General features: G+C 40.5%; 1 protein-coding gene across 5 annotated transcripts in view; it reads left to right on the top strand.

Annotated features, from left to right (window-relative positions):
- Positions 1-690: 690 nt before the first annotated feature.
- The window catches only part of Dennd1b (DENN domain containing 1B), a 226,575-nt gene continuing 203,681 nt past the window's right edge, over positions 691-23,584 (top strand). Inside the window, exons 1-2 of one of the 5 annotated variants that reach the window (XM_035444914.1) lie at positions 691-1,026; positions 3,380-3,444. In XM_035444914.1, the coding sequence (XP_035300805.1) occupies positions 905-1,026; positions 3,380-3,444 (187 nt within the window). In that variant the 5' untranslated portion in view covers positions 691-904. Of the gene's footprint in view, positions 1,027-1,211; positions 1,285-3,379; positions 3,445-9,043; positions 11,961-23,584 lie in introns of those variants that run through there. The other 4 variants (XM_035444915.1, XM_035444911.1, XM_027417449.2 and 1 more) reach the window with 4 other exon arrangements.

Below are 23,584 nucleotides of genomic sequence, written 5' to 3'. Positions count from 1 at the left end.
TACATTGGGATCTCAATTTTAAATAAGTTTGTGCCTATGGAATATGTCTTGCTATGTTGGCAACATCGCTTTTGATAAGAAAGTTTAAGACCAAATCTATTCTTTGTTTTCCAAGGCTCCTTGCCTGACTTTTATGTATCGTGACTCAGACCACATTTATACCACATTCGATTTCCTCATTCTTGTACCTTCTATGTGGATACAGTTTGAAGCAACCCCCAGTGGATGACAGTCTCTCTCGCCTTGTCATGAAGAAAGCTAACTGGGAGAAGGCCTTTCCCAGGCCCTAGGGGGTCTGTAGCCCCGGGCAATGTTTTGAATGTCCCCTTACATCTTTCTAAATGTCTTCTTAGCAGATCCCAATTTTGAGACAGCAGAAGAAGAGGCAATAAGAAGCCACAGTAAAGAACCAACAACAGACGGGCTTGTTTTGATTTCAGCTCTTGACTGGCGGTGCTCATCTTAGTTAGACCCAGTCTTTTGCTCTGTGAGTGGTGCTTAAGGCACCTATAGCTCAGGTGTGGAGCATGCCTAGCCAATGTTTATCACTGCTTTCAGAACACAGGCTTTGGAGCTCTGCAAATCAGGTCCCACCTCTTCCATCCTTCGTGGTGCCCTCTCAGCTCTCTAGAACGACACTCTAGGGGGGCTGCCACTGTGCGTTCAGAAGTTAAGTGTTTGGCTGTGCGTCAGTGACTGCGGCCGGCCGGAATGTGTTTCCCAGATGTGCAGGCAACTGGAGCTTATCCTTGAGCTATTTGGCAGAGCTGTTTTAGCAGGTGCCTAAGTCTGAACATTCCTGAGTCAGGAGGGGGCGGCTCTGGGTTTCGGAGAGCACTATCCGGTCCACAGCTGGAGTGAGGCAGAAGCGGGAGCATGCACTTGAGCTCTGAATTTGCAATGAATGGAAGTCGCGATGTGGGAACCCGGGGGCAGAAGAAGTGCTTTTCCAGGACAGCAGCAGCGGGAACCGGTGCCCGGGACAGCAGGAGGGCAGGTCCCGCCCGTCGCGGGCCGCTCGGCCAGGTGCAGCCGCAGGGCGCGTCCCCGTGCGCCCCTTCCCCCTCCCGACGACTTCCTGGTTCGCAGGAGGTGGCCGAGCCGCCGCCGGCCGGGTCGCGGGAACCGGGAGGCGGGGGCGGGGGCGGCGTCGCCGCGGTGCTGTCCCCGCGAGGCCGCGAGGGCGCCGTGGGCCGGCCGCCGCTCTCGTCCCAGGCGGCGGGCGTGCGGGCGCGGGGCGACGGCGGCCCCGCAGCGACATGTGACCATGGACCGCAGGACCAGGTGAGCGGCGGCGGGGCCCGGGCGTCCGCGGCCCCGGGTGCGGCCTTCCCGGTACGGCTGGCTGCGCCGCGCGTCGGCGCTAGGCCGCAAAGCCTGCCCGGCCGGCGACCCTGCTTTCCCGAGCCCCGTCGGCCGGGCGCCGCGGCTGGCGGGCGGCTGTGTGAGCGGTTGTTCTGAAACCGCTCGCCCAGCGTTAGGGTCGCCTTTGCTCCCTTCAGGGTGGTTTTCCAGGGTGGCCTGCGATGCTTTCCCTTGTTATAAAATGAAAGCGGCGTTTGTTTATACAGCCGCTCTGTGTGTGCTGCTTGCAGAGTGGTGGATGCACCAAGGTGGTTCTTCATCATTGGCCATTTTACTTCTGGGGAGTAGATAAAATGCAATTTGAATAACGGTGGTGGATCTGCTTCGAGGTGTCTTGGAGATGGGCGATTGCTGCTTTCCTTCTGAAACTTTACTTTGGGAAGAAATCCTGTCTTTTACTGCCTCCTCCCCCTTCGCTCTACCTCACTGTGTATCTATCTGTTGTGCCACCGTGAATGGCCCTTTAGATTGTACAGAAGTATAAATGACTCAGTGTTTAATTTTTCTACCTAAGACTAATTTTAAACATCCTAGGGAAATAGAAGCCTTAAGCAATTTAGAATATTTCCTTTAGTGTTTGACACCAAGGAGGGCAGGGTGAATTAAAAAAAAAGCATATTTTTTTTGACAAGTAATTGTATTATGAGGGGATTAAAAAAGTTCACTGGAGCCCATTTTATGCCCATGAAAAAAATGGGATGAGGAAGTGTGTATTTGTGAATTAATTTATATGGCTTGTCTTTCCCTCTGGTTCTAAATGCATGTCATGAATACACACACACACACACACACACACACACACACACACACACACGTATACATATGGTATTTAAACTAATGTTTATTTAGAAGTGAGAAGTAGCATTCATATCTTGAAGAAGGTATATATTAAAAAAAGCCAAAGTTCAAAGGCACTAGCTGTAGCAGAAGTAAGTGAAATATATGTCATCACTTTTTGCATTGTGATTTCTTGTCCTTTAAGAGCTCCCCCTTGCCTTCCCCTCCCATCAAAGTCAAACCCAAGGCTTCTGGCACTCACTCTAGGGCAGATAACTGTCTGTTTACTGGTGAGCTATGTCTCCAGACTTACCCTTACACCTTTTCATGGAAAGAGACCTTACAATAGCACATTTTTCTTTGCTTTAAGTATCTCAGTAGATTCCAGTTCACTTTTTTTTTAAAAAATTTAATAAATAGGCTAAATGTGTGAGAAATTAGGGGGAAATAAAAGAAACCACAACTAGTAACTTCTATAGGAATTTGGTGAGGGGTTTAATGAGGAGGCAAATGTCCAAATTCCTTAAAGGTAGTTGTTATAAAGAAAATAAATTTTATTAGGTTTTGTAAGCTTGGAATGTGTGAACAGCTTCTTACTTTAGATATGCTTAAGTACAATAAACAACACCTCAGGAAAAGCTTGTGCAAAATATCCTATCTATTGCCCATTTTTCTATGGTAGTATCTAGAACACGGTGGGTGGAATCAGGATCTCATTCTTCACACTTACAGCAGGTTCTCTGGAGAAAGCCCGAGAGCCTGTGTTAGATAGAATTGGGGCAGCTTGAGAAGAGGCATAGGGATGCACTGGCTTTCCATTTTTGAGTCAATACAATGAAAACTACTACTCTCTAAGGAACTTTCATGTATGAGTTTGATGTCAACTCCTCACAGTTACCTTGTGAAGTAGACAGAGTCCATTCATGAAATACTTTGCCCCCAAATCCAGAGCTCCAAAGTCTGAACTTTAACTCTTATCAAACCGATAAGGCATTCCCATTTATATTTCTGCTACACAGTCAGGGAGCCTCATAGAATCCACTGTGGCAGGAACAGGATTAGATTTAGAGTTTATTAAATATAGGGATGGAGTTCTTCCTTAGAGTGAAGAGACTCTGGGGTTCCCTCCTCAGCACCACAAAAGCCCACATGTGCAGCGGCATACTTGTGTTGAAGCTGTATAGATCATGTTTATTTGCTGTGCAAAGTCAATCTAACAAGATGCTTTTTATTTTAGGGAAAATCCAGAAAGAACTTTTGACTTGGTCTTGAAAGTGAAGTGTCATGCCTCTGAAAATGAAGGTATGTGTGTTCTCTTACTTCCTAATGTACTCGACTACGTCAGAACAAGTGTTAATGCTGTGTTCTGCTGGAGCATATTGTATCAGGAACCTGGTAGTGCTTGATGTCTCAAATTGCTGGTAATAAAATAGATGTGAGATCTTTGCTCTGGGCTTGTAGAAGTCAGGGCTGTTATCTGTGTACTTGGATTTCAACTTACAGCTCAGGTTTGCTCCCTGTTGACAAAACTGCCCTTGTTCGTGGTAAGAAGGCATGCCTTTTCATTTTCATGTCTGTGTTTGAAAAGTCAGCTCCATTAAAAAAAAAATACTATAAATTCTCCTGCTAGTACTAATGGGGCCTTCCCCAGGCCCTTCCGATGTTTCTGGAATGCACTATGTATGCTGTATATAGCTCCTTCTGTTGGCTTTATTCCAGTTGCCCAGAACTTGGGGAGGTAAGCATGTATGACTTGGAAGGTTTTTGTTGTGGGTACTACACAATTTTCCGGAAAAACAAATATTTACTTTTTAAAGCACTGTAACTTTTGGAGTATTTTGTGCTTGCTATATCTTCATGGATGTTTTTAGTACATGGCTCATTAGCAGTATACTTAGCCCCTAAATGGCAAGGCCATTAAGTGTGGGGTTTTGTGGGGACAAGTTAGCCATCCTGAAGCCTGGGTGGGAAGTCTCTGACACTCTTAGTCCTAAGATTAGTCAGCAATTATATACTCTTAAGTAATTTGGCGTTGCACACCTTAAAATAGAGGAGCCCAGCCCAGCTGTGGTGAAATAGGCATGGCTAATTTTAGGTAGGAAATCACACACATTCTTGGCTCTAGAACTTCTGTGAGCTTCATTTCTGGTCGGTTGGGACTACAGCTCTGATCAAGTTCACCAGTTAGCAAGAAGAAATCCCAAGGTTCCAAGTAACCTCTTCCAATTAGAGAAATCATCTGTCATCCTCTGTGTGGTAGAGCTTGTTCATTTGTATACTCCTCAGGAGCAGCCATATGCTGTGTGCTGCTTGGGCATGCTATGCTGAACAGACACACACACACACACACACACACACACACACACACACACACACACACGTCACATACTTGTGTACATTAGTTTTTCAGACCCCACTTAAATTGATAGTGTATTTATACTATGAGTTACCCTTAGAAGAACTCCACACTGTTAACTTATTGGTAAGCAAAGTGGTACTCATCTGCTATACAGCAGGATGCATTCCATTGGGAAACACAGAGCTTTTTTATTTTAAATGTGTGTTCTTTGGGTCACAAAGCAATCTTATAAAAGTATAAAAGTGCTTCATGTAACAACTGGTCTGCACATGTATTACGATAAATCTTTCTGCCAAAAGCCGCCGCCGCCGAGCCCCACTGCCACGTGTGCACTTTATGCCAGCTGCCCACCAGAGTTAGGGCACAAATTAATACAAAGAGAGACTTGTATTAGGTTCAAAGCTGCTTGGCCAATGACTAGGATTCTCATCTGTTAGCTCAGTCTCAATTATCATAAATCTATATATTTTATAAGACTTATTTTATAGAGGATGCCTTTCGCTGGTACCGTCTATTGCCGGTGGCTCACATCCCACTGCTGGAGGAGGCAAAGGGGAAAAAAGATACTTCCTGTTTCTCCTTGTTTAAATATGAGTCTCCTTGCTATGTCACTTCCTGCCTGGAACACCACTTCTCTACTGCATTTCCCATACTCTTTGACTCCTAGTCCTGTCTAACCTGCTGTCTCATTGGCCAAACAGAACTTTATTTAACCATCAATAAGATAAACATACACAGTAGTACTTCCCCCATCACACATGTGTTAGTGTGTGACCTTCATGTAAGGGCTCCATGGTTTTGTCCTTGCTTCTCCCTCCGCCCCTTATACTTTTTATGATTGGTTATTCCAGTGAAAAGCCTTTACTAACTTCTTTTATTGCCATCTCACCTTGCTGATGCTGTAAAACCACTGCTTTCCAGAGTCATCTTCATTTGTATTTTAGCAGTTTATACAGACTGGCAAAGTTGGAAATATCATAAATGGACAAGATAAACAATTTTGGCTTCTCTTCAAGCTGACCAGTCCATTCTTTTTGTATGTGTTGATGTGTGTGCATATTAGTATGTGTGCTCCTGTGTGTGTGAGTGCCAACATACACTTGCTGGGTGTATATTAGAGGTCAGATGAGACCTTGTTTGAGATGGGGTTTCTTTGCTGCTCATAGCTACTGAGAAAACATGCTGGCTGGCACTTGAGTTCTGGGGGACTTGCTTGTCTCTAGCCCTCCTACCTCCTCTTGGTGCTGGGATTGCATACGTGTACTACCTCACTGAGCTTGGGTTTTGGGGATCTGAACTTAGGTCTCAACATTTGTGAGGCAAGCACTTGACCCACTGAACTATCTCCCTGGCTCAGAGAATTGTCAAGACTGCCTCAGATCAAGGTTTCCTTTTGTCCCCCCTTTCAAGTTTGGACATTGTTGTGTTTGTTCTAAGGAAGTCTGAACACTGAGCTGGAGCCTTAGCTTTAGAGTGTCCACTCTAGCTTACTACCTGACATCAAATTCTAAAGATTTAAAACTTTTTTCCCATTTATTTATTTAGGGGGTGGGGACTGTTTCTCACTGCTGCATCCAGGCCGGCCTCAGACTTTTGGTCTTCCCACTTTAGCTTCTTGAGTGCTGGGATTGGGCTGTGTCATTTCACCTATCAACCACTGTGATAGACTCTGGGTTGGATTTTGGCTTGTCTATGGGGTATGTACTATCACTGTGATAGACTTGGAGAGTAAGCCCTATAAATTAGGATGCTTTTACAAATGTAAAATTGACTCTCAGACTAAGGACATCTGATAGTCCACGTAAGAGTAATGTCATTGGTTTAGTCATCATCTCTTATGAAATTACAAATCCTGTCATTCGAAGGCTTAGGCATCTTGTGATTTCAAGATGGCCATCCCTAGACCTTGGGAGCCTGCTTTCTTGACTATGACTGCAGGTGGTGGAGGAGGAGTCTTTGGCTTTTTGTGACTCTGTCTTTAGAGCCAGACATTTTCTCAGAAAATGTCTTCTTGAACCTCAGTGGCCAGAGTTGTCATGGAAGGACATTGTTGACCCTGTAGAGATGGAGGGCTGTGGTGGGGGTATTGTGATTGGCTTAATAATTAATTGGCAAGGAATAGATATTAGGAGATTAGTTAATCTCCTAATATCTTTGTAAAGGGTTGTTCAGAGCATCACTTTCTTCTCTTGGTGCTTATTTTATCATATGGAAAATATGTCTTTAATCTTCATGTTAAAATATTTGATGATTCTCACTCATTTTTTTTATAGAGAGCTTAAAATTTTTCATAAGAACCATATGTAACATCAGGGATAAGATTAACAATTTATTTCTCCTCGTGTGAGTGTTTTTGTGTGTATATGGGTGCTTATAGAGACTAGAAGAGGGTGGTGTAACCAGAGCTGGGGTTACAGGTGATTGGAAGCTACCTAACCTCGGTGCTGGGAACTCAACTTCAGTCCTTTGAAAGAACAGTGAGAGCTTTTAGTTGCTGACCCATCTCACCAGCCCCCAGAAATAAGTTATTAACTGAGTTCATTTGGAAATGAATTAGTTGGTGAACTAGAGCTTGACATAGCAGGTATTCATCTAATCTTTTGCTGCCTCGACTTGTTTCAAGGCATGTCATTAATATTCCTGAACCTAACACATTTAAAAAAAATTATTTAGCTTTATTTTATGTGCATTGGTGTGAAGGTGTCAGATCCCCTGAAACTAGAGTTACAGACAATTGTGATCTGCCAAGCTGTTACTGGGAATTGAACCCAGGTCCTCTGGAAGAGCAGTCACTGAGCCATCTCTCCAACCCTCTATAACACATTTTAGAATACTGAAAAGTAAGTTAGTTTTGTTTGGAGTCCCCTACAGGTTTGAAGTTTGCTGTGAGAAGGACTGGTGGTGTTTCTCTATTTTGTCCCCTGTTTGTTAATAGAGTTGTTTCTGGTGATGTCTTCATGTTAGCTGGGGCCTCTTTTTAAAAGGAGATTTTCCTGGCAAGATAGTCTTCCAGTAGCTCGCATTCCAGCTCTCCAGAGCACAGTGCCACAACTGAGATCTTAATGCTGTTCTTGGTGCACCTCCAAGCTCATTGCCTTTGCTACCCTTCTGCTCGCCCACACTCAACAGAGGCCAGCAAGGACAGACAGTAGAGATGGCTTGCCTGAGTTCTAATAACAAAACTTAACACCACTCTGCTTGCACCACTTTCTCCAAAGAGATTGGACACTTAAAGGAAATGAAAACTCTTGACTGTTCCTTAGTAAAAAAAAAAAAGATGCCTTCGCTAAGGTTTTTTTTTTTTTTTGGGCGGTGGTTTTGGGACTCTGCTCTCTCTTCTTTTTTCTTTTTACCCTGTTGCTACCCTGTTGCTGACTGATGGTAAGAAGCAGGAACAGCAGCAGCAGCTGATTTATGTAGTAATTACTTGCAGCCAAGCACAAGTCTGGGGATTTGAAAACATGTACTAAGTTTTTAGGTCTCACCAAAACCTTCTGGGATAGGAAGTGCTACTCTCATGAAGAAGCCAAAAGAAATTTGTGCAAAGTAATGTCCCCATAGTCTGAGGTTAATCACTTCTGTCTTACCTCCCATTGCACAGAGCAGCATGTGAACTCATTGTGGCCTGTTTCATAACACGAGGGCATAGAGTATTAATGATATGTGTGCAGGGCAGGTCATTTTAAACAAGACTACATTGCCTTTTTTGTGAAATTAATAAATTCATTACAATTTCTCTAAAAACACTACTAAACTTTTCCTTGTGTAATTCCTTTTATAGATTGATTGATTGAGTCCTTCTCTTCCTTTATAAGGCTTATGTCTCTATATTAAATGACTCTTTGATAAAACACTTGTAGTTATTGGCAGTTCAGGAACATCTTTAGCAAACCTTGCTTACTCTATTCCCATATCATTATCTGATTATTTCTTTTAGGATCAAATCCCTTTGTTATAGTTTTTTTTTCCTTTGATGAACTCGTCCAACTTGATATTGAATTATCTATTTTTGAATTATCTATGTTTTAAATCTCTAACTCATGTTAATAGTTGAAAGCATTCATTTTCTTAAATCAGTACCTTAAGTCAAATGATTAAGTCATAGTCTCCCCCATACCCTGTATAAGGAGACATTTAGTAGTATGCATTTGATTATTTTTTTCTCTATAATGTGATGATATAGTTTGCTGAATACAGCATTTGGGCACTTATTGTGTCCATAAAGAGTTTAATATAGTCTTGCATAGTTAAAACAGGTAGCTTGAAGGCTTTAGGATGGCGTTTAAGGTAGTCATCAATCTCATTATAGGGGAAGGGCATTTAAGGTAGCCTCTCCACTATTGCTTAGCTTCTTAGGTGGGGTCATCCTTGTGGATTTCTGGACATTTCCCTAGTGCCAGATTTCTCTTTAAACCTATAATGACTCCCTCTACTAAGGTATCTCTTTTCTTGCTCTCCTCTAGTCATCCCCCTTAAATGCCATCCTAGCGCCTTCAATCCGGTAGCTGGTGGAAGCAGAAGCAGAGATCCACAACACTGAGATGAACTCCTGGAATCCAGTTGTAGAGAGGGAGGAGTGATGAGCTAAGGGGTCAAGACCATGCTGGGGAAACCCACAGAAACAACTGACCTGAGGAAGGGGGAGCTCATGGACCCCAGCCAGACAACTGGGGGAGCCAGCAGGTCTCCTGAATGTGGGTACTCTCTCAGCCTAAATACATGGGGGATGGCCTAAGCCCTGCCCCAAATGATGTGACAGACTTTAATGATCTCCCATGGAAGGCCTCACTCTCCCCTGGGGAGTGAATGGGGTGTTGGTGGGGGGCATGGGAGGATGAGAGGGAGAGGGAACTGGGATTGATATGTAAAATAAGATTGTTTCTAATTTAAACAAATAAAAAAGTTAGCTTGATTGTTTGTTTGCCTTGCTTCTAGTAAATTCTTCATGACCTGACAGAGCACACCATAGAATCCGACATCCTTAGTGAATACAGAATGAAAATAAGTTGGATCTGTGGTGCCACTGGATGAGCAGATGCTGATCCAGTTAATAATTCAGGGGGCATTTCATACTCCATGACCTGGTCTTATTGGCTGCTTTTGTTTTTTCATGTCTTTTGCTGCTATTGCAATCTGAGATGACTCCCAGTCTTTGAACTTGGATGGTTCCCACTGTGATGGGCTTCCAGGTCCTCTACTGCTCCTGTATTCACAGTGCTGTTGTGCTCTGGGGCTGCTGTGACCATTACTGAGTTGGTACAGTGCAACCAGTTTGTTCAGGCTTTTCCTTGAAATGTTTTTTCCTACATTTTCAAGGTGATGTGTCCTTAGAATACTTGTGACAATAGTCTGTAATTCAGGGATTTTTCTTATGTTTTCACGCTGTTTTCTGTCTTCCCTGCAAATATGTGTATTTGATTTGTGAGTCAGAAGCAATACTTTACCTACTGTGGTATACATGTTAACTATGTTTATAGATAGTATTGGCAATACACATTTGGGGGTTACTTTAAGCATGTAGCCTGGTAATTTTGGGGGCAATGAGATTTTCAAGTCTCATAGACTCCTTCCCCATTGAAATGAGTTTTAGTGCTTAACTTTTCAAAACTTTTCACAGCTTTAGTTCTTAGCTTTATGCTAAAGGAACTTTATGGTCACTTAGACAATTTTGTTTGTTGACTGTTGTTTACTCAGTTTAGAAATGACTCAAGAAAGTTTGGAGAAGTTCTTAAGATGCCGGCGTGTTCCTGTGTCATAAGGTTGGATGATGTTTCAGGCAAAGTTCGAGTTGATTGTATGTAAATTCAGGTAGCAGTTTGAATTTATCTATAGAATTGAGTGTTCCTCCTGTTTGATGATGGGCTAGTCATTGGCCTGGTGGAGCATCTTGCCCATAGTTGCCCTGACTTGAGCTCTAAGTGGTATTTTGTTTAGGAGGTGGTAGCTCAGCCCTAAGTGCTTGACAAGCACGTGTGCGGCTCTGGGTGATGAAATGCTCAGGACAGCAGAATGAGTAAGAGAGCTGGAAGCTCCCTACAGGGGAAGTTGCTTTGCTGTCTGCACAGTTCTGAGCCACTCTCTTCCTGTGGGGCTGTGGGGCAGGTACCTGCTGCCCAGGACTGTGTCAGTTGCAAGCATTTTGTCATAAAATTACCTCTCTTCTCCCCTACTCTTCAAATAACACACCAAGTGGGTGGGTGTTATTTAAAGGTCTTATATGATTAAACTCACAGTGAGGTGTGAACAACTGATAGACAGCCCTCAAGGGACCATTTTAATTTTAAAGAAAGCCTTGTAAACTCAGCTTAATTAAAAAGATGCAGTTTGGTGCTGTAGCTGTAGCTCAGTGTTGAGTACTTGACTAGGATGTGTGATGCCCTGGGTTGATCTCAGCACAACCAAACAATGAAATAAAATAAAAGTAGATGTGGCTATATTTTGGTCTTACTGCCTTTATCTCAGCTCTATTAATACTCTAAGTTTCCAGTTAGTGGCTTTAGTAAGTATATTAAGAATATTTGTGCAGTAAATTCATTAAATTTTGTTGCATATGTAAAATTCCCACTTAATAAAATAAAGATGTAATACCATAAAGACCCTTAATTTTATTTTCATTTACCTGGTTAGACTTCAAGTTAGATATTTTGTAGAAATAGTGATAAAAAGAATACTTGGCATTTATAATATATCAGGAAATGGAACAAGTGTCTGTGTAGCCATATTGTTTTTAGTATGGTTATAGGAGGTAGAGACAGTGTTCTTTCAGAAAGATAAGGAAATGGAGGCCCAGAAAGGTTAAACTACTTTCCTAGGATGCACAGCTTCCAGAGATAGGCCTGGGATGTGGACCTGTTTCTGTGGTTTGGAGCCTAAGCTCTTAATTATTAGGCTTCTCTTAAGTCAGCTCTTTAACACTAGTGAGGTATTTTGCAGTGATGTTTATAAAACCCCACATTTTTGAAAATCCCTAATAAATCCTAGGCTTGGCCAGAATGATATTACTACTATTATTGTTTAGTTTTAAAGTCATTCTCATTTATATTTAGAGTGTGTGTGCGCTCGTGCGCGCGTGCACGAGCGCATACATGCATGCCCGTGGCTCATGTAGAGCACAGCCTGCAAACACCTGTACTCACTGAGCCATCTTACTGGCCCAGAGTTAGGTTCTGATACTGCCATTGAAAAGATCGAAGGAAGATGTGCCTAAACACCACACAAGTGTTTAGTCTTCTCATTCATTTCAGTGATTTTTTTCCAAGCCCCGGTTGTGAGTCACTCACAGATAAAAAGCAGATGGCATGGTTGAATGGGGTGTGCCACTCCCAAATTGTAGTCATGCAGTCCAGGCTATGACTTGTAGCTCTAACATGTGAAAGGCCTTGACTTCATTGTGTTTGAGTCTGTGAGGGGATGGAGGGTTTGGCCATTCGACATTTTCCAGCCACCAGTTGGATGTCAGGTGATTATATTTTCCTCAAATTATTTTGAGTTTTTCTTCATATTTAAATTCCCGTGAGTGGTTCTGAAGAGACAGATTACTTTTGGTATTACCACTTGCATCTAAACGGAATAATAAGGAATGGCCCAGGCTAATGTAGTGTAGCCTGCCTTGTTTTGGAGATACTGGTTCTTATAGGCTGACTCAGTGTGTGCAGTGACTTTAACCTTGAGGGAAGCTCCGGGCAAGCTGTTTCTTAAAATTATTATCATTATTTCTGGAGCAGTGCTGGGGTTGAGCTCTACACTGAGTCACAACCCTAGCCTTTGGGCTGATAAAGGAATGGAAGCCCTCAACTGGTATTGAAGATTTCATAGTGGTTGATCATTAAACTTGCTTGTTTAAAAATGCATAGTTTTGGAGAATGAGCTACAGAAGTAAAAAGTAATACAAATAGGTATTTGAACAGTCTTTGGGTGTCTGTTTTACACTAGGTCAGTGATGTCCCGAGTCTTGTCCACTAGGTTTTCAGCTTTTGAGGTCAGGGGCCTGTGTCACTTGAGACTTTGGGAGGGTGTCATGAATGGTGTTCAAAATTACTTGCTGAATTATCTCCTGTTATTAAAGTGAAATTAGAAAAAGATTGTCCTGCACTACTCAAGCCTGGTGGAGATTTGAAATCTTGTAGAAGATGTCAATGTAAAAAACTGAAAGGGTGCAGATTTTTATCATCACATCAAATGGGTGCTCTGTTTAAGACCTTTTCAAAGTAGAACTGTTGATAAACCACAGGCTGATTGGGTAGGCAGAGATGATAAAGATCAGACAGGGCCCTTCCTCTTTCAGTTCCTTCTTATTTATCACTCGAATCTGTAAAAGTGCACATAGCTATCAGTGCAGTACAACCAGTGGTCTTCTGTTAGATGTGGAAGGTTCCAGAAATTAGTCATCTCAGAAGTAGATATTTCTGGGCTGGTAAAATGCAGTGGTTGGTCTTCAAATTTACAAGTAATTACAATTAGGTGGGCTTAAGACTTTGTTACCTATGTAAAGCATAGATGACTATTATTTTATGAGAGTTTAAAATGAACTAACCTGTGCCCCTAACATTAGTTGGATATAGGCTTCATCAGTTCAGGTGTATGTGTGCTTGTAAAGATTTATTGTTTTTAACTATCTGCATGTGAATGGGTCTGTGCACAGGAATGCAGGGTCTGAGGAAGTACTTGACCGGGGTGCTAGGACCTGAACGCCAGTCCTTAGCAATAGCTTCAAGTGTTCTTAAAGGCTGAGCAATCTGTCCAGCCCCTTAGCTGTGTTTTAATGCTCAGGACACAATATATCTTCAGGTTCTTTGTATTGTTGCCCCTGAGATTATATCCATAAAAATAATTTAGGAGGAATTTGAAATAGTTCTTGTTACAATCCAAATATTTCAGGTTCCATTTTGGAAGAGGAAATTGTATAATTATTTGGGGAATTTTTTTAAAGATCTTGAATAGTTTCATTTTTTTCTATAAATCAAATAGTATTTTATATAATAGTCATAAAGCAACTAATGAACTTAATTTACTTGGCTTAGTAAACTGTTATCACACACACACACACACACACACACACACACACACACACAGGTTCACATAAAAGACATAAACACTGAGTTTTGGGGCCTTATTATGTTGTTGACACGTGGCTTCATGATGAATATCTGCAGTGTAGTCTTGACAGCAAGGGACAGCACTTTCATCAAGATGTTCACGTGTTTACTGTGAACAGATCCAGATGTGTTACAGAAGAAATGTAGACTGGGAATTGTTAGGAAAAAATCCAAATGTTTAATGGCAATTATAGTATTGGTAGTGACATTGAATGCTTACCCTAAAAATAGAATGTTAGAATTCACTGCTTGTTAGGTCACAGGATATGAATCTGTTAATGTTTGTCTGATTTTAGTGTAATAGTTGACAACATCATTGAATCCATAATATTCTGCATAAAGTGTTCTTCATCTGCTGGGTAGATCTGTGAGGTAGGTGTGGCTCTCCAGCAGAATCTGCAGCTCTATGCCTTTGATTCTGACTGCACTATTGACTAGGTGCATGACATTGGCCAAGTCCTATTATTTTTTGTGTTTGTAAGACTTTTGCATGGCATACCATCAGTTTTTATGAAACTCAAGTACATACTGGCAGAGAAGAGTCTCATAAATTGTACTGTTTTATGTTATAGTAGAGAAACTTTTATTGGGTTTTTAAGCTCTGTGGTGGCTATCTGTGTGACAGAGTATAATCACTTGAGTGGAAATTTCCAACTTGGAAGAAGGGATGGCTTACTGGAAGTCTGACTGGCTTCTTCCATGTCCCCTGGTTAGTGTTGTGAAAGCGTCAGGAATAGGGTGGTGAAGACTCCAACCTGTTCTGAGCTAAGAAGTTAATTTCTTGTTGCAAGGGGAATTTGGCAGAGGAGAGAGTTTGGCATCATCGTATTTGATAGTGCCACTTAAACTGTGTGTTTTGGATGTAACAATTGGATGTAACAAGTGTAACTTGGAAGTTACAGTGTGGTTTTGTCCTCCCTGCCCTGACCTTCTCTGCTTCCCCTCCTCTCCTCCCCCTTTCCTTCCTTTTTTAGCACAGTTTACAGTAGGCCTTGAACATGCTAGGTATGAGTTTTGACACTGCTATGCCTCCATCAGGGCATATCTTTTCTTTATTGCCTCCCCCCACCCCAATTTCACAGGTATAAATCCTAAGCAGTAAAGCAAGAGTTCCATATACTTGTAAGTTTTCAAACACCCAAGAGTTAACATTGAGAAGCTAGGAAGTTGTTCTGAATGATGATAAGTTGAGATTCAAGACATTACCCAAGTATAGGGGTCCTCAGAGGGTTTCACTTGATAGGTCTGATGTAATTGGCTGAGTTCTCTGAAAATAAATACTTACAAGAAATTCTCGAGAAGGACTGTTTTGTGTTTTGGAGTTTTTCAAATTTTGGAATATTTTCATGTGTATGTGTGTAAACTTCAGCTATATATAAAACAATTGAGTCTCATTTTATATTTTATATATCCATGTGCAATATCTTGTGTCTATATACTCATACATACATATGCAGAATCTGGGAATAGGGCCAAAATCTAAAATGAGATTCAATTTATTTGTAGCTGAAGTTAATTCATAATAAATTATATTTGTATACATACATATATAAATGATTGAAGGTATACTTATATGTGTATGCATACACGTAAACACACACATACACACACAATTTGTTGTTTTATACCTTTTGTTTTTTTTGAGACAATGTCTCACACTGTAGCCTGAATTGACGTGGAACTCACTATTTAAATTGGGCTAGCCTCAAATTCATGGCAATTCTGTCTTAGTGCCCACTTGCTAGGATTAGAGGTGTGAGTCGGTCAGATGTGGAATTTTCCATTTGTAATGCCATATTGATGCTCATGGTGCCAAAGTTTTCTGGATTTCTGATTTCAGATTTTTGGATTGGGAATGTTAAGTCCAGAGTGAGTTTTGTAATGAGAAAAACAGTAAATTCAAGCCTGTCCCTTCAAAATATCACTTCTACTTATCTGGATTTGTTTATAGCTTTCTTGATTGAGTATGAAATTTAATTGGTTCTAGGAATTACCTCTGAAGTAATATTCTGTTCAATCATTGACATACTTCTCTTTTATGGGTAATTTAATTAAAGTTCATGGAACTTATATTTGCCAAACAAATTGAATTTGCTTAAGACTGTACATTCCTTATGTCTCGATTGTAGTGTTTTTTAATTTTATTTATGTGTGCCATTGAAAATAAAATGACAGTAGTTTTGTCACATCTGGGAAAACAGACCTTCTGCCATGACAAGAGGTCACTGGCCTGGCCTGGGGCCACGGTTGGATGCTCTCAGTCTTCTAACCCATGAGTGGCACACACTAGACTACCTCCTTCCTGGCTTTTTTGGTGAGAACCTACTGTTCTTTACCTGGCTGTTTTATCATAATTAAGATGGCAGAGTTCAATGGTGAGATTGGAGCTAGAAGAACTTGGCCTAGCAATTTGGCTTAATAAGCTTTTTGAGCCTTAATTTTTGAAACCAGTCTTTAAAATGAGAGCAGTTAAAGTCCCTTCTCTCTCTCTCTCTCTTTTTATTACAAAGCTGTGAGGAAATATAGGAATGCAACACACACACACACACACACACACACACACACACACACACACACGTTTTAATCAGGAATTTTCATTATAATTTAAACAGATACATTTCTTTTATAACTCTCTGTATTATATGTATAGAAAGATACATATTTAATATATAATGATCAAATGTCACAGTACACCATTGAAGGCTTTTGATTCCAAATGTTGTATAGAAGAGAACTGCAGGATTTAACAATGACAATAAAAATTAAGAATTATAAGGGCACATTATATTTATTTAATTATGTCTTATTATTTCAGGCTAAGGATTAGAATACCCTTTTCTTAACAGTCACTTCTAACTACAGATTCAGTGAAATACATAAGAATTTCATAATCATTTAGTTTTAATGATTTTTAAAAATATAAGGTAATGAATAAAATTCAGTAATAATGACTCATACTTACTGTAAATCTAGCCACTCATACCACTTATTCCCATTAATGAAACTGTCTGTCTAAAGGGAGCATATTCTAATAGTTGAAAAAAATCTAAGAATAAGAAGCCTCTGGCCTTGACATTAAAATCTACAAAGTAGTAGGTGATTATATTAAATTTGTAAATCATGATTGACAAAACATTCTGTTTCTCAGTCATGTAGCTGCTTCATTTGGGATAGTCCTTCATTCTGTAATAAGAGAACTTTCTGATGATGTCATTGGTGAAGATGAGTTTTTTGGTTTTCCTAGACATCTGCAGTGCTCTTGTGGAACCCAACAGCTTGTAGAGGAGCTGGTCATTATGAATATGCAGACCATGTATGTGGCAGTCTTGTCTAGTCAAGGACCTCCCAGTGTCCACTATTAGCTACAGTTTTATCCCAACTAGAATCTGGAACTTCCTATGGTTAAGAGACATTGATCTAGAATAAAATCTAAATTTAATCAAATATTCTAGAGGCTCGGTGATTGGAACCAGATAACCATTTTAGACATCATTGCAATGCCCCATATTTCTCTCCACTCAAACAAATGGTCTACTGTGTGTGTGTTCATGTGTGTGAGTACATGTAGAGGCCTGAGGTCTACATTGGGTGTTACTTCACAGGAGTCATCCACCTTGTGCTTTTGACAAAGGGTCTCTCTTAGTGGGGCCCAGTGCTCACAGATTAGGTTAAACTGTCTAGTCGCTGGAGTCTAAGGGATACACATCTCCACATCTATCGTGCTGGGATTCCAAGCACACTTGACCATTACAAGCTACAGTTTTTTCCTAACTACAGTCTGAAAGTTTTATGATAGAGAGCTTGCCTTTCTCGGATGTTAATAGGCAGCATAGTACAGTAATTCTTGTGTGTGTTGAGGTCATTTGATAAGGTGGCTGGTATTGTATGCTGTGTTTATCTTTTTGGGAACATTGCTTCTTGTCTAAATGTGTTGTGGAATATTTGTTTACACTGTAAAGATGTGTCTTTGCCAAAGACACCTTCTGATTGGTTTAATAAAGATCTGAATGGCCAATAGCTAGGCAGGAGAGAATAGAAGGTATTTCTGGGGAAAGAGAAGAAGAGAAATCTAGGTATGTGGATTTCGCTGGCAGACTTGGAGCAAGTCAGATGTTCCCTACTAAAAAAGAGGTAACTGAGCCATGGGGAAGAACATAGATTAAAACTATGGTTTAATCAAGTTGTAAAAGGTAGTTGGAAACAAGCCTAAGCCAAAGGCCCAGCTTCCATAGTTAATAATAAGAAATTTCAGTCTCATTCTTTGGAGGTTGGGTGATCCAAAGATAGTCCAACAAGAGAGCTTGCTACATACATGTGTGAGCACAGCATGCCTTTTTTCTTGGAGGAACTATTATTATTTCCTCAAGTATAATTCAACAAAGCACAGCATCTGCCCTGCAGAGGCTCTGGGCTGCTGATGGTATATGGGCTTCTCAATACTGCTCAGTTTGCGTTCGATTTCTCCTTCTTGTCTACTTCCCTTTTTTGAGTCCATCTGTTCTTCTGTGTTTTGGCTGGACTGCATGTCATCTCTCTGGGCTGGTTTTCTGTCAGTTTTCTGGGAGGACACCTTGCAATGATTCCCCGTTCCCCCACATTTAGTTACTTCCATATTACCTGTCATTTCTGCTGTTACTGGAGTGTGTCTTGTCTTCAGTGACCAGTTCCTTCCCAGACATTCAAAGTATTATGTTGGACTCAGCGGCATGTTTGTCCCATTGATTGTTCATCCACCTGAACATAAAAAATGCCTTTATTTGTGGTAACATTTTAATTATACAAATATATTGACTTCACTTTGATGCTTCTGTAATGTGTATATCATGCTTTGATCTTGTCCACACTGCCTTTTACTGTTTCCCTACCATTCTTCCACCTCCCCAAAGTCTTCTTCCCTTCTCCTTATATTTCCTCTCTTAGGGAATATGTAGATAATCCTATGCCCAGCTACCAAAGAAAGTCTGTAATATTCAGATAGAAATAAATTTAGTGTTTTCTAAATTAGATTTTTTGTTTGTTTTTTGTTTTGTTTTGCTTTGTTTTGTTTTGGAGACAGGGTTTCACTGTGTATCCCTTGTCCTAGCATTCCCTCTGTAGACCAGGTTAGCCTCAGACTCAGAGATAACACCCGCCTCTGCCTCCAGAGGGCTGGGATTAAAGGTGCGCACCAACACTGCCTGGCCACATAGATTTCCTTGAAGCACCGTGTGGAACTGCTTCTCATTAAAGACAGAGTGCTTGATGACTAAGGAATTACAACTAGATTGTACTTTTTAAAAAATTGTTTGGAGTGCTGATGTTATTAATATGCTTGCTGAACATGACCACTTGTTATTTGAAGAGCTATTTATTACCAAGGAAATGATGGTAAAGAGCTGTTCTGAAATAGACAGTGAAAATGTGGGATCAAAACTAGCCTTTTGTCTTTTTTTTTAAATTTTTTTACTACATTTTTTTTGGGGGGGTTTCCAGATTTAAAAAAAAATTCTTCAGGTTTTTTACTTTTCATTATTGCTAGATAAGGGAAGTGATAGAACATTTATTTCCCTCTGACTTCTTTTCCTCCCACTCTCTCACTTTTGGCACTATTTCAGTAAGCATTCAACATTGACTAAGTGGTACACTGAATGACTATTGTATGTTTAATATATTTGTGCTAGCAACATTGTGTCTGTAGCTACCCAGGACCAGTTCTCCCATCCGGTTGTGACTGACAACAGGAGGCACGCAGCCAGCTCCACTCCCAGGGTCAATCTGTTGTAGCTTCACTTTGCTTTTGTTGCAGATACAACTCTGATGCAGTTGTGGTGACTCACGTCACCCTCCCCCTTAATGCAAGTGCTGTTTATTAAAATGAGCAGAAAAGAAGAGTGTAGGTCCTGCAGGACAGGATAGAGCAAAATAAACAGTGCAAAAGCATCCCTTGCTAGGCAGATCACTTGCCATCTTGTTATTGATGGGCATCTTGAAGAAGTGATCAGATAACAGGCACACAGTTGTCTTATCTAAAAATGTGAAAAAGGGTACCTTAAAGCCTTCAGATTTGGCAACTCATCCCCAGGCACATGGGCTCAAACATGGTTCTAGCTTAAGATGTCATGGGGAGAAAGTCCACAGAGGTGAGTTTTACTCCTGTAAACTGTAAGAATTTGCCCAGGAGTGATACAACTTGTTTAAGTAGTGCAGGTAGCTACTTCAAGCACTGAGATGGCAGGCTTTCACGGTCCCTCCCAGCTGTAGCAGAGCCACTGTAAATGGAAATCCACGATTCCTTTTTCATGATGTCCACTCCTCTCTTTTTTTCTTCAGTGTCAGTACACGTGTTGTGCTTACCAGTAGTGTAGCCCAAGATGTTGTTGCTCTGGGTGAGCTTCTCTTCCATAAAGTAGGCTGGTTAGGAAAGTCTGGACTAAGGTGGAATTTCCTGTCCAGTGACTAATTCTGGTGGTGGTCAGGAGCTTCCCCACCATGCATGTTTCTCCTCATAGCCAGCATCAGTGAACTCCAGGAGCATACCGACAAGTAGCCAAGCCCTAGGGTATTCCTATCGCAGCAGTAGGGTTCAGGCTTTCTCTTTTTCCTGGGTTATGGTATTGCTCAGCTGTGCTGCTCCATGTAAGTCCCAGTTCTATATGGGAATTATATTTGTGTTGGTGTTCTAGTTCTAATTCTTTAAGTCAGATTTTCAAATGCAGTAAATAATGTCAGCTTATCTGACTTCCCTGTGCCTGGGCTGATGCCCTGTGCTGTGAAGGATATGAATGGGTGTGTGCTAGAACATGATAATGCTGACCCTTTATTAATGCCCCACCCAGCCCAATTCTAAAAGTCAGATAGTTTTCCTTCTTCATTGTTTTGACATCCTATATAATTCCCTGCCCCCTATTTTGCAGTATGCTGCTCATAAATGTATACTCCTACTGCTAAAATTTAGAAAATATTTTTCATAGTAATTATTCATTTGATTTTCATGTCAACTATGTGGTAGACGATCGTATCTTGAGGAAACTGAAGATGAAGTGGATAGACTCAGAGATAACTGGGAAGCTTAAATTCTAAGATTACTCTAATTTTAACATAAAGATTTTTTTATATAAAAATTAGCAAATTATGAGTGGCCCAAATGAGTTACTTGAATGAGTTTAAGTAGAATTAACTTGTTACTAAGGTAGTTTGGAGACCTTATGTTTCTGGTATGTGCCTATGTTGATCTGTGAATGTAAATACTTCCAATTTAAGGAAAACTATCTAGGCCTATCATATACAATTCAAACAAAAGAAGAGGATAATAAAGTGATACTAGAAATCATTTTCAATTCCATCACACTGAGAATGTCATGATATCTTGTTAATCTTTATATAAATCTCTATGAATATATGTGTATCAGTATCACATATTGTCATGAATTTGCTCATCTGTCTATAAGTTGGCTTCATCTTCACTAACTGACAGGTTAGAATAGACATCTTTCCAGTTCTGGATTGTTTTGACACAGGGTCTCACTATGTGGCCCTGGCTGGCTTGAACACTACGTAGGCCAGTCCAGTTTCAAACTCAGGGATCCTGTCTGCCTCTGCTTCCTGAGTTCTGGGATTAAAAGCCTTCAGCACTGTGCCAGACACTTTCTGGCTCTGAAAATAGAGATCCATTTGAGATTGAATTGCTCCTAGATTCCTGTTGTTTGAGCATACTGTTCACACATCTCACTGCATATACTTTGTTATTTAAATAATTTCTTAGGAATGTCATTGAACATTTAATATGTGTCATCTGTGTATCTTCCCACAAAGTTATACTCCTTTATTTTTATGTGTTCTTTGAGAGTCATTCATACAATGTGTTTTGATCATAGTCATCCCCCTCCCGCAACTATTCCCAGATCCGAGCCCTCTCATTTGCCCAACTTTGCTTTTTTTTTTTTTTTTTTTTTTTAAATCGAAAACATTTCAAGACAAGTTTGTGTTGATCATTCTTGGATGTGTGGTCTTCCACTGGAGAGTGGTTGACTTGTTCCAAGAAATACACTTTTAAAGAAAAATGGTCTCTTCCTCTCCATGGCAGTTAGCAATTGCCATCAGCTCCATGCCTTTGGGTAAGGTTGTGAGTCCAACTCTCTTCTCCATTCCATGCTGGGGTTTGGTGTGGCTTGAACTTGCACAGGCTTTTTGCACAGGTGTCATTCACTGACTCGGGCTCTTACATTCTTTCCTCCCCTTCTTCCTAGAGTGGACAGAACATTATGCACTCTCTTACGTGCTTCACCTTGGCCAGTGTGGTCACTTTGTTAGCCACCATCTGCTCCAAAGGATGCTTCTCAGATGAGGATTGAGTGATGCATTGATCTAGGCTATAACAATAAGTTACTAGGAGTGTGTTTAATTCAGTACATTAGCAGGGCATGCGCCCCTTTCAGCAGTTCAGTAAGCCCTATGCATTAGTGCTCTTAACAGCACTTGGTGTCATCCCCTTGTTTTAAGACATTATTAGCCCATTCCCCAAGAGGGATACTCCTTAGAAAGTCACTGTCCTTCAGTTTTTGCCTCCTAAGTGCTGCGTTTACAGTGTGTGCCACCACACCCACCATAATTTTAGCTGGTACCTTGGTAGAAATGTTAGTATTGCCTTGTGTGAGAATGTGTGATGTTGTCTGATATTGTATGATATCGTGAACCCACTGCTGCCTTCAGTGTTGTCTCTTTACTGGAATTTTCTCTGTAAAGCGATTGCCCAAGTTTCTTCTGTTTTCTGTGGGTGGGGTGTAAATGTATAGATCACTATTTGTTTTCCAACCATTGTTCTGTTCATCCTCTCTTTTCTGTTGTTGGGACCATACATAGCTCTTGTTTATGAGATTTGGTGGTGTAATCCCACAAATCCCAAAGGCTCTTTGTTGATTCAGTGCCCTTTTTCTCTGTGGCTTTAGTTTGTGTAGCTTCTGGCAGTTGGTATTCAGGTTCTCTGATCTACTCTGTAACACATATAGTGACTTGTTTGTTTCAAATAGTGTTTTTTTTTTTTTTTTTAAGTTCTGGAAATTCTATATGGTTCTTTTGATTAGTTTGGATTTTTTCAACGAATCTTATCTGTTCAGTCATTCTTCTGATCTGTTCCTTTGATTCACTAGAAATATTTTCAAAAATATAATATTTTGTTTAGTTTCATTTTATATTGCTTATAGTGGTTTGGCTAATTTGCACCTGTCTGGGCTTGATGGCCAAAACTGAACACACAGTAATGTGCTGTCTAGATTCTAATAGTCCTAAAATTAGAGATCCCCCTCTTTAAAAAAAAATTCCTCAGAATATTATAATAATAGATACTCTGGAAATGTATTATGTTTCAGAAAACAGAGATCTGAGAATGAAATACAAATGATGTACCAGAGTATAAAGACTCAAATAACTGTTACCGTGATGTAGAGTAAGGCAGTTGTATGTTGTAGGTTACAGTTGCTTACTTCTATGAAGCGTGATCACTGAAAGGTATCTTTGTTTGTGGGGTTGAATGCAAGGCCTTGTACATGATAAGCAAATGTTCTTCTACTGAGAGACATGCCCTCAGCTGTAGATACCATAACTTTTTATGAACTGTGCTTTGAAAAAAATAAACCTTACTATAGAAGTAGAAGACAGCCATATTTCATGGTCTATACCTGCTTGAAATAGTGCCCCTGTATCACCTTGTATTATCTTTATCTTTGTAATTTAAATGTAACTTGCAGAGCAAAATGGGATTTTATATACACAATCTTAAGTTAGTTTTGAACTTTCTTACAACTCTGTTAGCAAGTTCACAGCTCCAGCCTTTTACTATTGAGAAGGTAAAACTACTTGAAGTTCTTTGGTGCCGAGGTTTCAGGATTATGGGATGGAAGAGCTAGGAGTAAAACAGTATGCTGTCTCTATGTTGTCTGTACAGATTGCCAGATTTATTTCTGTTAAGGTACTTTGTCTCTAATTTGCATTTTTAAGTTTCAGTTGGGTAATT

The sequence above is a fragment of the Cricetulus griseus genome, chromosome 5 (genome assembly GCF_003668045.3).
Source record: "Cricetulus griseus strain 17A/GY chromosome 5, alternate assembly CriGri-PICRH-1.0, whole genome shotgun sequence".
NCBI lineage: Eukaryota > Metazoa > Chordata > Mammalia > Rodentia > Cricetidae > Cricetulus > Cricetulus griseus.
The sequence above is the reverse complement of the archived record's forward strand: the minus strand, read 5'-3'. Positions and strand labels throughout refer to the sequence as shown.